Source organism: Lissotriton vulgaris, chromosome 9 (assembly GCF_964263255.1).
Source record: "Lissotriton vulgaris chromosome 9, aLisVul1.2, whole genome shotgun sequence".
Taxonomy (NCBI): Eukaryota; Metazoa; Chordata; class Amphibia; order Caudata; family Salamandridae; genus Lissotriton; species Lissotriton vulgaris.
The window spans coordinates 551076035-551091090 of NC_141697.1; the positions used below are offsets into that span (position 1 = coordinate 551076035).

Here is a 15056-nt window from a genome sequence, read left to right on the forward strand (position 1 = left end):
AGCTAATCGCAAATAAGATAGCGATTTCAAGGGTGCCAGGGGTGTTCAAAGGACACCCTGTAGCACCCATGAAATGCAAATTAACACAGGTGTTGCGCACACACATGTCCAACATGTGTGTGTGTAACATGCAACAGAGAAAAATGCACTAAAGTGCTTTTTTCAAATTTTTCGCTATTTACCACGAAGTCAGACTTCGTGGTAAATAGCGACCAAATATTGCGAATTCGCTATTTCAAATTGGTTAATGAATTGCATTTAAGGAATCTCTAATAGAGATTCATTAAATCCAATTCCTCGCAAATATGCGATTTCGCAAATAGCGATTTTTGCATTTGGGATGATGAATCCCAAATGCAAAAATTGCACTCGCAAAGGGCCAGATTCTCAGAATCTGGCCCTTTGCAAGCGCAATTTATTTGATGAATCTAGCTGTATATGTGTTGTAGCATGGCACTGTTGTAGAAGTGGGTTTTGATGGGATCATGTAAATGAAAGAAATGAGATGCTAATCACTCCTGGAAATTGATGTGATTGTGATGACTGCAAGATGCCTGAAAATGATACCCAACATGTGACCTGCTGTTGGGTGTAGCCCTGATTTAAGATACCATGGGTTATGAGCTTCAATACGTGTTATGATGGTACTTAGCTGGGGCATTGCTGGTCAGTTGAACTACATGTTCATGTCAACAAGTATGCAGAGGTCAGTATGGTTGACGTTTAGTTTCTAAGAGGACATCTAAGAATGCCTTATTGAATGGTGGAGGTCTGTAGAATAGTAGGAAGGTATAGGAGAAAGTATCAAATGTTCTGGCTCATGTCTTCAGTTTTAATGTGGAACCTGTGTGTGGAGGTGTTTGCAGATAGTGAAACTGAATTGGGATGAAAGCCTCTTTGCACATGGAAAACATTTTGCACTTCTTGTTTCTGAAAATATTTGTGAAAGAGGTTCAAAGACGTCATGGTAATCTGCTTCCATTCTTACCTATTTGTCACATCTGGTTTGATCTGAAAAGCATCAAGCTTTGCTTAAACCACTCCCAGTATAGGAAGAAAGAAGTTACAATGGATGAAACCTTCCCCTATCAGAATTCCGTCCCTAGCCGACTGAGGTCCCTTTATGTCACAGCAGACAGAGAACTGTTTCGCAAATGCAAATTATAGGCCGCTTTGAATCTCACCGGCTAATTAAAATAAAAAAAACACTTCGGGTAAAACACTAAGGCCCTCGTTACGAGTGGCCCAGAAAATCACTACACAAATTCCTATTCACAGGGATTGGAATTACAAGAGATGCAAACCTTATTGCACACAGTAATTCCATGCGAAGTAAAGGTTACATTTCCTATCTAAATTCTGCAGATCAAACTTAAAGGAATTGAACAGTTGAAATATGTTCGCTATTCACCAGGACATGCAGATTTAAGCGCTGTAGGAACCAAAATTTGCATCTTATTCCGCATTATAGGTGAAAATCTTGCGAAATTTGTTCTTAATCACCCCTGTGTTCAATCCCTACCCCCCTCCGCATCAAAGTTCATTGATGTGAGAAATAATGCACACTTCTCCCGGCCAATCATATTGAGAGCCAAGGAGGGTTCTACCTTGCGAAAACACTTCTCGGCACGTATGCAAAATACACTCTCATCCTTTTTTAATCTATTTCAGTTAATTGACTTCAGAAAAGTAAACCTTTAACTTGGCAAGAGCTAATTCCTCTGTATAATCTGCAAAATAAACGTGCCAACATTTTGTCATCCCTTCAACCTGCAGATTCTTTACTTCCTCCTTTCAGATTCTCACATCTCCACAGACAAGAGACAGTGGAAACCTTTTATGGGTGGCAACGGTGGCATCTGCACCCCTCAGCCAAAGCTGGCTAGACTGGATTGGGCGTGTTAGCTCAGAAGACAAACGTAAAAAGGTCAGAAGGATAAAAAAATATCAGCCATTCCAAGCTAACCTCAGGGAGGTAAGCTGAAGCAAGTTTCTAGCCATCTGGAACCCAGAAGCAACTCTAGCTTTCAGTCTGCTTCAGACCAAGTGTCAGCACCATCTGCCAAACTCTCAGCATAGTAATGAAGTCATCCCTCAGTGTGTCTGTACTTATGGGCTCCTGAACAAATAGGAGGCATATATGTGAGTAATCTGCTCAGGTATCTCCTTCAACGGGGGTGTGTTCACACAGTGGTCTCGGATTAAATTTACATTTTGTGTTCCTGAGTGAGCCATCATGCCTTTTGGAGATCTCCTTGATCAGACTGGCGGAATGGGACGCTTCCAATTTATTCAAGTTATTATGCTGGCGATCCCCGTACTGATGATGGCCAGCCACCAACTGCTCCAGAACTTCACAGCTGCGATCCCGGACCATCACTGCAAGGTCAAAGCCACTGAAAATGACACGCGGTGGACCAATATGACAGAGACATTGTGGTCCCTTGAGGAACTGACAGCTTTCATCCCCTTAGATGGGAAGCAAAGACTTGAGAAGTGCCTGCGGTTCACCACAGCCCATTGGGGGTTTGCGAATTCCAGTGCCATGGACGATAACGCCACAAGAGCAAACTTGGAACCCTGCATGGACGGGTGGGTGTATGACCGGAGTGAATTTGCTTCCACAATCATCACTGAGGTAGGAGAAGTAGCCCATATCCTCTTTAGATAGAAACTTTAGTTAAGGAAGTATATAATCTCTCACTTTTGCATAGCCTGATAAGTTTAGAAGTGACATTTGCACAAGTTATCAGTGTAAAAAGGCATTTTAGAAAACCCACTAAAACCCACTAGTTTCAGATGTTGACAGAAAATTACAGAAGCACCAGTAATGTCTATGTAATCCGAAAACAGTTTTTCAAAACCGCTGCTAAACTAGAGCACTCTATGCACACCAGTGTTTATTATAAGAACATTGTGGTCAGAATATCATCTGATTTAAATATTGTGTCCTAAATACCATTTTCAAAAACATGGTCCTACTGAAATTACTAAAAGAAATTTCTTCGAATGGGTCAAGACTTTTGTTTAGGACACTGTCTTTATGATAGTTGACATTTCTGCATAGGACATTCTGGTTGGTGGTAACACTCTACAACACATAGAGATCCCTATTATGGGTTGCATAGATCGTTATCTCCAGGTCGCATACTGCTCCTGCCAATTATAACGTGTTTAAAATACCTGCACCAATATTTCCTGGGTGCGGAAACATCCGTTTTACCTGCTGGTAAGTACGGCTGGTGAAATTGTTTTGGCATTGGACTCCAATTGCAGCGTGGCCTCTGTCCCTAACCCCTGCTAGGTCCCCTTCTAGGGCTGGGGCACATTTAATATCCCCCCTACCTGACCACATGCTCTTCTTCCCTCTGCAAGCCTCTCCATTCATCTCCCCGTAACACCCTGCTGATGGTAAATATGAGCATTAAGTATCCACAATTGGGACTTCGGTGCGGAATTTCATTCGGGATACTTGAGACGAGATAGCAAGCCACCTTTCCAGGAGGATTTACTTTTATTAACTGCATTTATGTGTGTATTCTGTCCAGAAATGTTATTTCTGGCCACACAATATCCCCACTTGGATATCAGGGTCATAATGCCAACATATATTAAATATATTAAATCAAATCGCATAACTATGCTCTATGTAGGTATGTTCTTGCATACATTTGCTTCTAAATCACAAAAGCTTGCTGGTTGCAGTCACATGGATTATACTTTGTGGTCCTGTACAGAGTAGACAGACCTTACCAAGATGGAAGACCGGCCAGTCTAAATTGGGAAGCCTTTTTAAACCATCTTTGATTGCATCTACACAATCCGAATGATGTTCTAGTGGTGGAGTCAGAATTATGGCAGCATTTAAGAAGGCTGCTTAGTCCCTCTTTTTAAAACCGTGAGTACAGAGGGAGATCGAGAGATACCTGACGTTTTTTAATGGAATTTACCCATACAGCCATCCTTCCGGTCCTCCATTCCCAGTGCCTCAGTACTTTGCGACGCCCGTGCAACCCATTTGACTTGGCATGGATAACACAGTTTGTTTATTTTTTGCCCACGCCAAATAGTTCTCTGTATGCTGCATAGTTTTCGGATTTAAATCAAAAATACTTCTAGTTCAATAAAGTTATTAAACAAGTGACTTACGTGGTACAGAGCATTGTGAGATTTTGGCAATGATTTTGTTGCACTATTCTGTCATTGGTTGTACTAGTTTCCTATTACATTGGCATTAATGCGGTGAACCGTTGGTGCAGACATTTCTAATGTTTTCAGAAATGGACCTAGAAGGACTTTTGTATGCCTCATGAACAAAATCTTAACACAACTGAATGTAATTAAATGGTTTTATTTAATTATTTCTTCGTTAGGGAAAGAAATGCTACATGACTCGTGAAGATTCATGTTCCAGCGCCGCAGAAACGGCTATTTCAAGAGAGTACTCGGGGTACAAAAGTATCCCAATTTATTTCATTTTGAATTTACAATTTGATACCTTGAAGCCTACTAGCAGGGCATTTACCTCATAAATAAAGAAGTAAAATCATATTCTGCTATTCACTTTCTTAATCGAAAGAGGTGCATTTAACGGCCAATACAGTGGCCACAGTAAAGCAAAGACTGAAGACCAGTTCTGAGATATAACTGAATAAAAGAAGTGCACTTTTTATTACATGAGTGTGCACATGTAGCAAAGCTGTCCATCACTATGGGCAAACTCTGAGCCACTAAGTCACAGGACCCTATGGGAGAACCTCATTTGCGAAATAATGAAAACGATTCTGAGCAGACCACTAAGGCAGTAGGAGGGGGGCACATGTACCTGACCAGAGGATATGCTAGATGCAATACTGTCTACCATCACAGCTGAAGTCAGAAATGTGGAAAGAAAGAAGTTAAAAAAGGAAAAATATGAATGTAACTAGCAATTGTGGAATGGCCAGGGCTAAAAAGGGCAAGAAGTAGACCACAGAGTGTGCAATATGGTGTGGGGAACAACAAATTGTGAGACAACTGGGAGTACAGAAAGGCCATAACAAAATCAGGATGTGTTGGACTTGGCCCTTTTTGCAGGGTCATCCCTGAACTTTGTGCCTTCCTCCTATATTTTTTCTGACCTGTTGATGGCTGTTTTATGACTCTGGGCACTTTGCCACTGCTGATCAGTGCTAAAGTGCATAGGCCCTCCCTATTGTAAATTGATGTATGAATTAGTGATTCCATGATTGGATGGTTTGGTTTACTTTCCAGACCCTATTACAGTGCACTGAGTGTGCCCAGGGCTTGTAAACCAAATGCTGCTAGTAGGCTTGCAGCACTGGTTGTGCCACCCACGGAAGCAGCCTGTAAAAGTGTGTCTCAGGTCTGCCATTGCAGAGCCTGTGTGCAGTCTGGTACTGCCATGCTGACTGGGCAAGTGCATCCACTTGCCAGTCCCTAAACCTTCCCTTTTCGTCATGTCAGACACCCCTATGGCAGGCCCAAGGGGAGGGTGCATTGTAACTATAAAATAGGACATGCCCTGGGGTGTGTGGCATGTCCTAATAGTAAATTACAGCCATTTTCGTTTTTCACTATTGCAAGGATATCTGTTCTTCATAGGCCAAATGATGGGCAGTTAGATTATTACATTTTATAATCCTAACTGACTCAGTGAACATGGTAGAAATTCGAGTTGAGTATGCCTGAACTCAGAATGATCAAACACATATTTTAGTGAAGTTAGTTTTAACATTCTGTATTTGAAAATACCACTTTTAGAAAGTAGGTATTTTCTTATCTTACTATCCAAGCCTGCCTCTGCTAGGTTGTGTATTCCTTGTCTGGAGTTTGAGTGACAGAGCTGGGGGATTCCAAGAGACAGGATGAGTCATCCCAGTGGTGAATAGAGAGATCTGCATCTAGATGGGAGGGAGGAGTTGCACCTGGGACCTGAATTGGACTGTGCCTGCCCCCACAGTGCTGGCTCCACCCCTTGTGGTGTGTCTGATGTCTCTGCCCTGCACTGTGAAAGGAGAGAAGGAATCATGTCAACTAAGCGCTCCAGGGCTGTGCGTTCCCTCCAAAATGCTGGCTCCACCTCCTGTGGGGCGTCTGATGTTTCTGTACTGCACAATGAAAGGAAAGAAGGAGTCATGTCAAAAGAGTGCTCCAGAACTGGTTTGGCCTGGGCAAAGGCCCCTTTGCCCTCAGAGGACAAAGGATTTTGGGTTATAAATATTGGGATCCAGATCCCAAGAAATTAGAGCACTTTTGGACTACAAGAAGAAACCTTTGCTGAGGAGAGGAACCCGAAGAAACTGAGGTGAGACTATCCCAAAGCTGAAGTGCTGCTTGGTGGATTGGCCTGCAGTGGTTGCCTGACTGCCAAAGAGAGGAGAAAGGAACTTTGAGTACTTTCAACAACTTGTAAGGATCTCCAAGGACTTGGAACAGAGCTTGCCTCCTGCTGAAGTCTCAGGGACAAGATACTTCAACCCCCAGCTCCCCAGAGTTTTTTGGAAGTGCCTGCTGCTGTTTTGGGCCTTCTGAGGGACTGCGTGTCACAAAGAGCTGGAAGTGGGACTCAAGAGGAAGAAGCATGTCGCTGAAGCTGCTGCTGCCGTCGCATCTTGGATGTTACCGCTGTAGCTGTCATATTGCACTGCATCGAAAGAAGCATCTCGCAACAAAGAGGAAGCGTGTCACCGTCGCTGCTGCTGCCGTCACATCTTGGATGTCGCTGCTGTAGTTGTCGCATTGTGGGGAAGCGTCTCGCAATGTCGGAGTGTCGAATCCGAAGCTGTTCTAGTCGCATCGCGGAATAAGGGTGTCGCCACTGCAGCTGACACACTGAATTGAGACTTCTCGCATCATCGGAGAAGTGTGATTCATCTGGAAGATCTTCACGTCTTTATTTCTTTGCACCGGAACTTTGCCGCATTTCCATCGCTGCAACACTTTTGTTGTGGAATCATAACGCATCGTACGGTACATTGACTCAAAGTGTTGCATTTAAAAAAATGAACAGAACTAAGCTAAAACTACCATTTTAAGTACAGTATTGTGGATTTTTGTCATTTATGGTCTTGTGTTAAATCTATATAAAGAATACTTTGTTTTTTACATAAAACCTGTGTGGTGTCCATCTGTAGTGTTGTCACTTGATTACTGTATGGGGTCACAAATGCTTTACACACTGCCTCTGAGATAAGCCTCTCTGCTCGTTCCAAGCTACCAAGGGGGTGAGCAGGGGTTATTTTAGGAGTGTACCCCCTTACCCTGACTAGAGGCAGGGGGCCCTATTTGTCACAAGTACCTACCTGTGCCAACTAGAGACCCCCAAATCTAACAGGATGCAAATCCAGTGATGCACAAAAACACAAGGTTTGCAAGTTCAAAATCGATTTTTCAATGTATTAACCTCATTGTGGCACTCAGAAAAGTATTTTTGAATTGCAAAATGAAAGGTCACATCCCCTACCGAATTACCATTTGGAAGGGGTGTGTTTTTGGTGTTTCTTCCAAAGTGCATGTTGGTGAAGTATGTATCAATGGTTTGAAATCACAGTTCCGGTCACAAATCATTGATCAATTAACAACTAGTAAATTAGGTTTTCAAATGATTTGCAAAGGAGAAGAGGTCACCTGTAGACCTTTTACCCTTTTGAAGTCAGGGTAGCAATGGCCAGAGGAGAAGGCAGGGGTCCAGTGGACCACTGCCAACTCTCTCTAAAGTTTTTCAAAATGGAAAACCTTTTTTTTTTATGACTGAGCTCCTTTACCCTAAAAGAAATGCAGGGTGTTTAAAAAAAGGATTTTCAATTTAGAATGCAATAACAGTCATGGTGATCTGCTGTACTTTGCAGGTGCCTAGCACTGTGACTGTCACAATCACAGAGGTTCACAAATTCAGATTTGATTCACAAAATGATGGTGAGCAATTTTTAACCATTTTTAGAAAATCCAATTTTAGTCCATCTAGACCTATGTTCTATAAATATTATAATGGGCTTCATCTGTAGTCCTAGGATTCCTGTTTCCATCCAGATCCAACCTTCTTAGTTCTAATGGTCTCAAATTGACCTAACATCTTATGGAGTGATACTGTACTTCATACAGAGAAGTGTGGCTCACTGGTTAGAAGCGGCAGATCCTGAAGCAGAGGTCAGGCCCGGGACCAGGGTTCAATTCCTGACGCGGCAGGGTCTTGGACTCAATGTCCGCGGACTCGATAATTCTCGCCTCGGTGCCTACTATAATCATGGGTCCCACTCTAGGCAATAGCTTGCTTAATCTCTACAATGGCCCCAACAGCGCTGGGATGCCTGGCTTCACCTTGAAGGTGCCCAGGAGGGGGCATATCACAGGGAAAGCCAGGAAGGGTTTCACAGCGGTATACAGTGCCAGGATGCCCCTAGATGGGGCCGCAGTGAGCTTTACAAGTATACATACATTCTATCTATTCTAGTGTTTTTGGAGACATACTATTTCACATTTGTAGTATTATGGTTCCATTTTTGCTGCTCTGCAAAGGATGTTCCATTTTGAGGACAAATGTTGATGGATCTACTGCACGCCCACCTGTGTCATGAAAGCATGATACAGGTGTTTGGAGTGTCTTTGCTTCAGAAACTGAACAATGACTGATTCCTGTCCTATAGACCAGCGTGGTATACCTGTGTGCAGCCTGTGTTCTGCTGTCTGTGGTGTTCTTTGGAGTGTGCACTCGGCATTTGCCTGGCAATGCAATTGGAACCAGCTATGGACATAGATCTGCTGGTGCATCTGATGAGGACCCATTTTCGGAGTTTTCCCACGAGACTTCCGTTGCTTCAGGATGCTTTCGATAAGCCATTCTTCTCCTTCGATCAAGCTGCTTTGGCGCCTCACTTCATGGATCCCAGGTCTTCTAATGCAGGCACACTCAGGATGATACGCCTTCGGCTGAAGGTGATGACCATGTTTTTTCTTTAGAGCTCATCAATGAGGCCATTATGGAAATATCGTCTGTAGACGCAGAGACCAGCTTGGATTCCTTTGACACTGAGAATATGGATAACATCCTGGGAGCCTCCTTTGAGTTTTTATTCAACCTTTATTTTCATAAATTGCTTTTAACATATATCCTTTTTATAGCACATTTTTAATTGCCATATTTTTAGATGGCTTTTGTTTGTTTAGTTTCTGAACATGACCATTTTAAATATATGGTTTGTCGTTTTTTTTGTATTGGTTATATAGAAGCTTTGTCTTTTCACAGCCGAGGAGTGGGAGTCTTGAGGCCTTCTTGGCCTACTTTTGTTCTCCTTTTTAGTTTTATATTTTATACAGTTTAGCAAACATCAATTTAGCAATGTTAATTTTACATGGTTTACTTGCACAATATCATTCTGAGAAGACGATGTACATGTTGCTTGTTTTTAGACATTTTTCCCGCTATGTAATCTGTACACTCAGTGCAAGGCAAGCAACACAGAACAAGATATCCTAGTGCTTGCATTGGCCATTCGCAGAAAGCTTCTAACATTTAGACATATCATTTAATGAGAGCTGTAACTCTAACACAGTGGTTTTTATTATACAAATGGTGAAACAGCCCTTTTATGGGTCAGAGGAGCACTCCTGTCACAACTGTCTTCGAATGAATCCTCTGTACAACATCCAGCTCCACTGACGTTGATCTTCCGTCCAGCAGAGAATTGCCAAACCCACTACAGGCTGAATCCCTGGCCAAGTTATCCAAGTATGGAGGCTCGAGCAGGGGGTAAATCCTCTATGCTCTCAGGGTAGGGGTAGTGATAGGTTAACATATATTGAAATCAGACTGCCATGGTTGAATTGTTCATTCTTTTCACCATGTTCAAAATGCTGGTTACATTGTTGTGTTTTATCTGTCTACAGCTATGGGTATACATGGTCATCAGTGATTAAAAAAGGAGGCAATGCAGGTTGTAGGCATGCCCTCCCTCACTCGACCATTGGAAGCCATATAAGTAGCTCTCACACAATGACAGCAAGACCAAGCACAGCTACTTTGAGGCTTGCTCATGGGAGAATGTTGCATGTCAGAGGCCACGGTCTTGGTAGGCTCAGCGCCTCTGACATCCTTATGGAAAGATTGTGAATGGAAAGAACGTTAAACCGAGGTTATTGCGGGACATCATAGAACTATCCATGCAGGGTAGTCCACTTCATGGATTCATTTAGCAGTAGCAACAGAGTTTCTTACTCAGTCCTCAAAAGGAAAATAATCAGGAAGTCTGCTTTTGGTCTTTGCCTTCCTCCACACAGGTATGCCAAATTTCTTATAGTGAGAGGTAAACAGTGGCTATCCCGCAATGGTCAGCTTTTATCTAGCCTGGGGTAGATGTATCTAAACCAATTGTGGGTGAAAAATAATGGTCTGAAACATGGCCCAAAGGATTGCCAGTGGCTAAGACCAATTTAAGCATTCCTTCATTCACCTGTTGAGGTTGCAATACATGCCCTAAGTGGGATGGGTGTACCCAGACATGAGACCTGTGCTCATTGCTCCACAAGACTCAAACTTGGGGTGATCATTGAAACTCCAGGTGAATATTGGAGCCCGTACCTCGAGCCTGCATACCTTTTTTTCCGGACCCGCTGCTCGCAGACCAGTGATGCCGTGCCCGCTCACCCCCCGCCGCCGCAACCTCAGAGCCACCGTTGCGGCCGCCGTGTGGGGGAGAGCTTGGGGGACTACACTCCCCAGCAGCACCCGCGGCCGGACCGGAAGCCGCACAACGGGAAATCGCGACAGGAGGCGCATTAATACCCGCACCATTCCCCGCGTCGCGGGAGCGCGCGGGAGTGTCCGAGGCTGGGCTGGCCCACCCCCCTGACATTGACTTTGAGACTTTCAAAGTAAGACCATAGTCTATTCACTGATCATTTAACTATCGGTCCAGCCATTGACAGTATTGTATTGTATTACAACATTGCGCTTAAACCAATCTAATTCAGTCTTGTCTGGTTTTTACATTCATCCTTCCTATTTTGCTTAGCTCTTAGACATAAGACTATAGGAAAATGAGTGGACGCCATAGTAAACCCAGGAAATCCTTGGTGGGAGGCTCTGTTAGGGGGACTCTTGATCTTTTTATTACTAGGGCTGCTTCCGTGCTCGAACGCGAGATTGAATTCACGGAAAAGCGTCTATCAGCGGAACATTTGTATAACAAACATTCATCTCTGGGTAAAATTCAGTCAGCAACCACTCCTTTGGCCCAGATTTCCGATAAAACCCTAAACGCTGACACTAGTATTCCATCTCAATCACAAGATCTAACACCCCCACATATAAACGACTCACCCACTGACCCACCAGTAGAGATCATATCAGAGGAGCAATCATTCACTACATCCTCTAGGGATTCCACGTTTAGAGAAACAAACATCAAAACAATAGGTCATGGACAAATAATTTAAAAAAAGAAGCGCGGGGGGGAAAACTACAGTCACAGAAACGTACTCCACTGGTGAAAATTTGGGGAGTATTGAGAAATTAGTCAAATCACTAATATTACCATTAGTAGAGCGAACCAAAAGAATGGCTGAACAATTGGAGAATATTGAAAAGGCAATAGCAACTAACACAGAATCAATTAATGAACTCGCAAAAGCTAGACATACCCGACATAAATGTAGGACACCAACAGGGATAACATCAGCTGATAAACTACCCAGTAACAACCTACCAATAGCACCAGCCAAGAACATCTCGGTCCCCCTAACAACAGATAAGGGACATTCTAGTCACAGGGAAGTAAGACTGGACGGGCAGGCGAAAATAATGGATAACCCTCGGACCAGCGCACCTACGATGCCTTCTTCTACCAAGTCCCTAAAGACAAACAGGGAAGTAATATCGGACGGGCAGCCCAAAATAACAGATAACTCTCAGTCAAACGCTCCTTGGAAGCCTATTCCTGCCAAGCCTCTAATGACACACCAGCAAATAATAGACCTACCACCAGAGGCGGCACCCTACGTGGTGGTATTAACCGGGGTTCCAGAATTAACTGTGGGAAAAATCGAAGGCCACCAGGAGCTTAAAAACAAAGTGATATTCTGGTTGAGGAATAACAGGCCATTACCCCCAACATAAACGGTGAAATTCTTCATGTCAGAAGACTTGGGTGGATAGGCACTAGACCAAAGGAAATAAGAGTGGACGTCATCAGAATAAAGTTTAGAGATCGCAGAGTAATCAGACACATTGGTGACTGGTACTCTGAGAGAAGAGGGGAAGAAATCTCCACACACGATCTTAGTTACTTCTACCCTCAATCCCTATTGGCTCATCCCCCAAAATCCTGCGCCCTTTATGGGCGCTTCTCAGAAAGTTCTGGTTTTAAGTGCTTTAGTTTCAATGTTCCCACTTTCAACCATTTCTCAATGATCTCTGGGCTGGAAGGAGTCGATTGACTTTCTAACCTAGATCCAAGGGTCAATCACGTTTTAAAACAATCAGAAACCCCAGCAATCCCAAAGGCTAACTTAAAGGGCGGTAATCAGCCTGAAATCTCGGGTTCTAACTTATACCCACTGATAGTCTATCATGAGACAGATAATAAACCCGTCATTGCAGGAGAAATTGCATCAGGCATTATTATACACAATAATGGCGAGGCCTTGGGATACACGGATGAGTTAGTCGTGGAACAGTCTCTAGGGTCAGTGGAAACTCACCCAGGTAAAGTAGGCTCTTCCATCATCCTTCTTTTCTGGAATATTGCCGGATTACGCCCTAAAATAGAAAACGGTATGGGGGTAAGCTTCATACAGAAATTCAATATAATATGTCTCCAGGAGACTTGGTCAACAACCAAAATCCATTTGGTAGGTTACAAAACCTTTTTCTCCCCCGCAACACATTTAGCCTCAGGTAGAGCAAAAGGTGGTTTGACCATATACATTTCAAACACAATAAGGGGCCTGGCCATAACCTCAGTAGCTCTGGAAACAAATTACCAGATTTTGAGCCTTCGCTTTAGTAAAGATAACACTGTCCTATTGGTAAATTTTTATAACAACTTACCGGTTGGTGAACTATTGACTGTCATGCAACAGTTGCACTCTCAATTATCTATCTTGACTGGGGGCTCTGTTAGTGGGGCTACCATTCTATGGGGTGGCGATTTTAATCAACATCCCTGCCAACACAGTAACTGTAACTTGTGTGGGTTAACAGACGAGAACGAGGATCCTTTAGTGCATTTTTCCCATTCAACTATTGGTATCTGTCTAAATGATTCTCTTCTTGACCTGGATCTTAAAATTGTAAATAAAATAAATATTTCTACCCAGACGTTAGATGCAACATATATTGGCAGGGGTAGCCATGCCACTATAGACTTTATCCTGATATCCAATACATAGGGAACCGTTTTACTAGCTTTTCAACCCTCATAAACACACAAAGTGATCACTGCGCCCTCACCATAACACTTCACCTACTACGAGAGCATACCACTCAAAGTATAGTTAGCACATTAAGGCAAAACTCTTTACACTTGGATAAACTTAAAGGATTCTCCTTAAAATGGGAGAAAGTTGACCCCCAAGAGTCATAAAAATGGCATACTGTTCAATCCTCAAATGCTTAGATCTGTCAGTACAGAGTGAAGAATTAATAAGAAACTTTAAGATGGTCATAAAAGCAATAGATGCGGCATTACTTGTAAAGTTAAAAAACACCCAAGGGAAGAAAGCAGGATGGTTCAATCATAGATGCACAGCAGCGCATTCTAAACTAAAAATAGCACTGCAAAACCCAAATAGGGTTCCCCAGGAAATAGCAAGCTTGAGGCAAGAGTATATTATAGCATTAAAGGACAGGAAAATTGAACTCAAGCAGGCCTTATGGGATCAACTACATAAAAGCTGTACCCATAAAAATAGCTCAGCATTTTGGTCTGTGGTAAAATCCCCATTTCTATTAGATCAAAAGGATCAACCAGCCATTGATGTGGCAATTGACGAATTGAGTTGGGTGGACCACTTCTCAAAGATCTTTGGTGGGGGCCCAGTAGACTCAACCGAAGATTCAATTGTCGCTCCACTCACTACCACTTATCCATTGGAAATTGAAATTGACATCAACGAGGTTCTACGGGCCATTAAAACTAGCAAAAACAGTAAAGCCCCAGGACCCGACGGTGTCCCGATGGATTTATTTAAATCGAATGAAGACCTATGGGCACCAATTCTCACAAGGGTACTCAGGGCAGCCTGTGAGGTGGGGCTACTGGACTCATGGTCCAAATCAATCATGGTCCCCGTTTTTAAAAGGGGGGACCGTCAGGAATTATCATGCTACCGTCTGATCTCTCTGCTGGACTCCTTGGGTAAAGTTGCAGGCAGAATTATCCTCCTACTTCTTCAGCGGTGGGCGGAGGATGGCAGGATACTTTCAGACATCCAGTTCAGTTTTAGGGAGGGCCTAGGGACAGTCGAACAGGCACTGAACCTGACATTGATCTTAGGGAAATACGTCTGTGCAAAGGCGGGCAGTATTTATATGGTATATGTGGATCTGTCTGCCGCCTTTGACTGTGTTTGCCACACCAAATTATGGAAAATATTGTTGGACATGGGGGTAGACTTGCCTTTGGTAAATTTTCTGCGCGAACTTTACACAAACGCTTCAGCCAGGGTGAGGTTTGGTGTAAAAGGAGAGCTATCGGCGTCGTTTGGAGTAGAGAGGCGAGTGAGACAAGGATGTGTTCTGGCTCCCTTTCTCTTTACGCTTTATACCAACGGACTGGAGCGAGCCATGTTGAATGGGAGCCAGGACCTTCCTCAAGTTAAAAACCGCTCGATCCTGGCTCCGCTCTACGCGTACGACGCCGTGATACTGGCGCGCACACCCCTAGAACTCCAGAAGGCTCTAAATAGGTATTCCCAATTTATGGGTGAGCTGGACCTACACATTAATATCAAAAAAAAATTATCATGACTGCAGGATTAGGGAAAAAAGGGCCAAAGAGTATATTCTTAAATAAGGAGAAACTGGAAGTAACAGCAAAATACCCCTATTTGGGCATTAT

General features: G+C 43.3%; 1 protein-coding gene across 1 annotated transcript in view; it reads left to right on the forward strand.

Annotated features, from left to right (window-relative positions):
- Positions 1 to 2236: 2236 nt before the first annotated feature.
- LOC147691768 (solute carrier family 22 member 6-A-like) overlaps positions 2237 to 15056 on the forward strand; it is a 407661-nt gene continuing 394841 nt past the window's right edge. The window contains exon 1 of the mRNA XM_086939479.1: positions 2237 to 2638. Within this exon, the coding sequence (XP_086795605.1) occupies positions 2237 to 2638 (402 nt within the window). The remainder of the gene's footprint in view (positions 2639 to 15056) is intronic.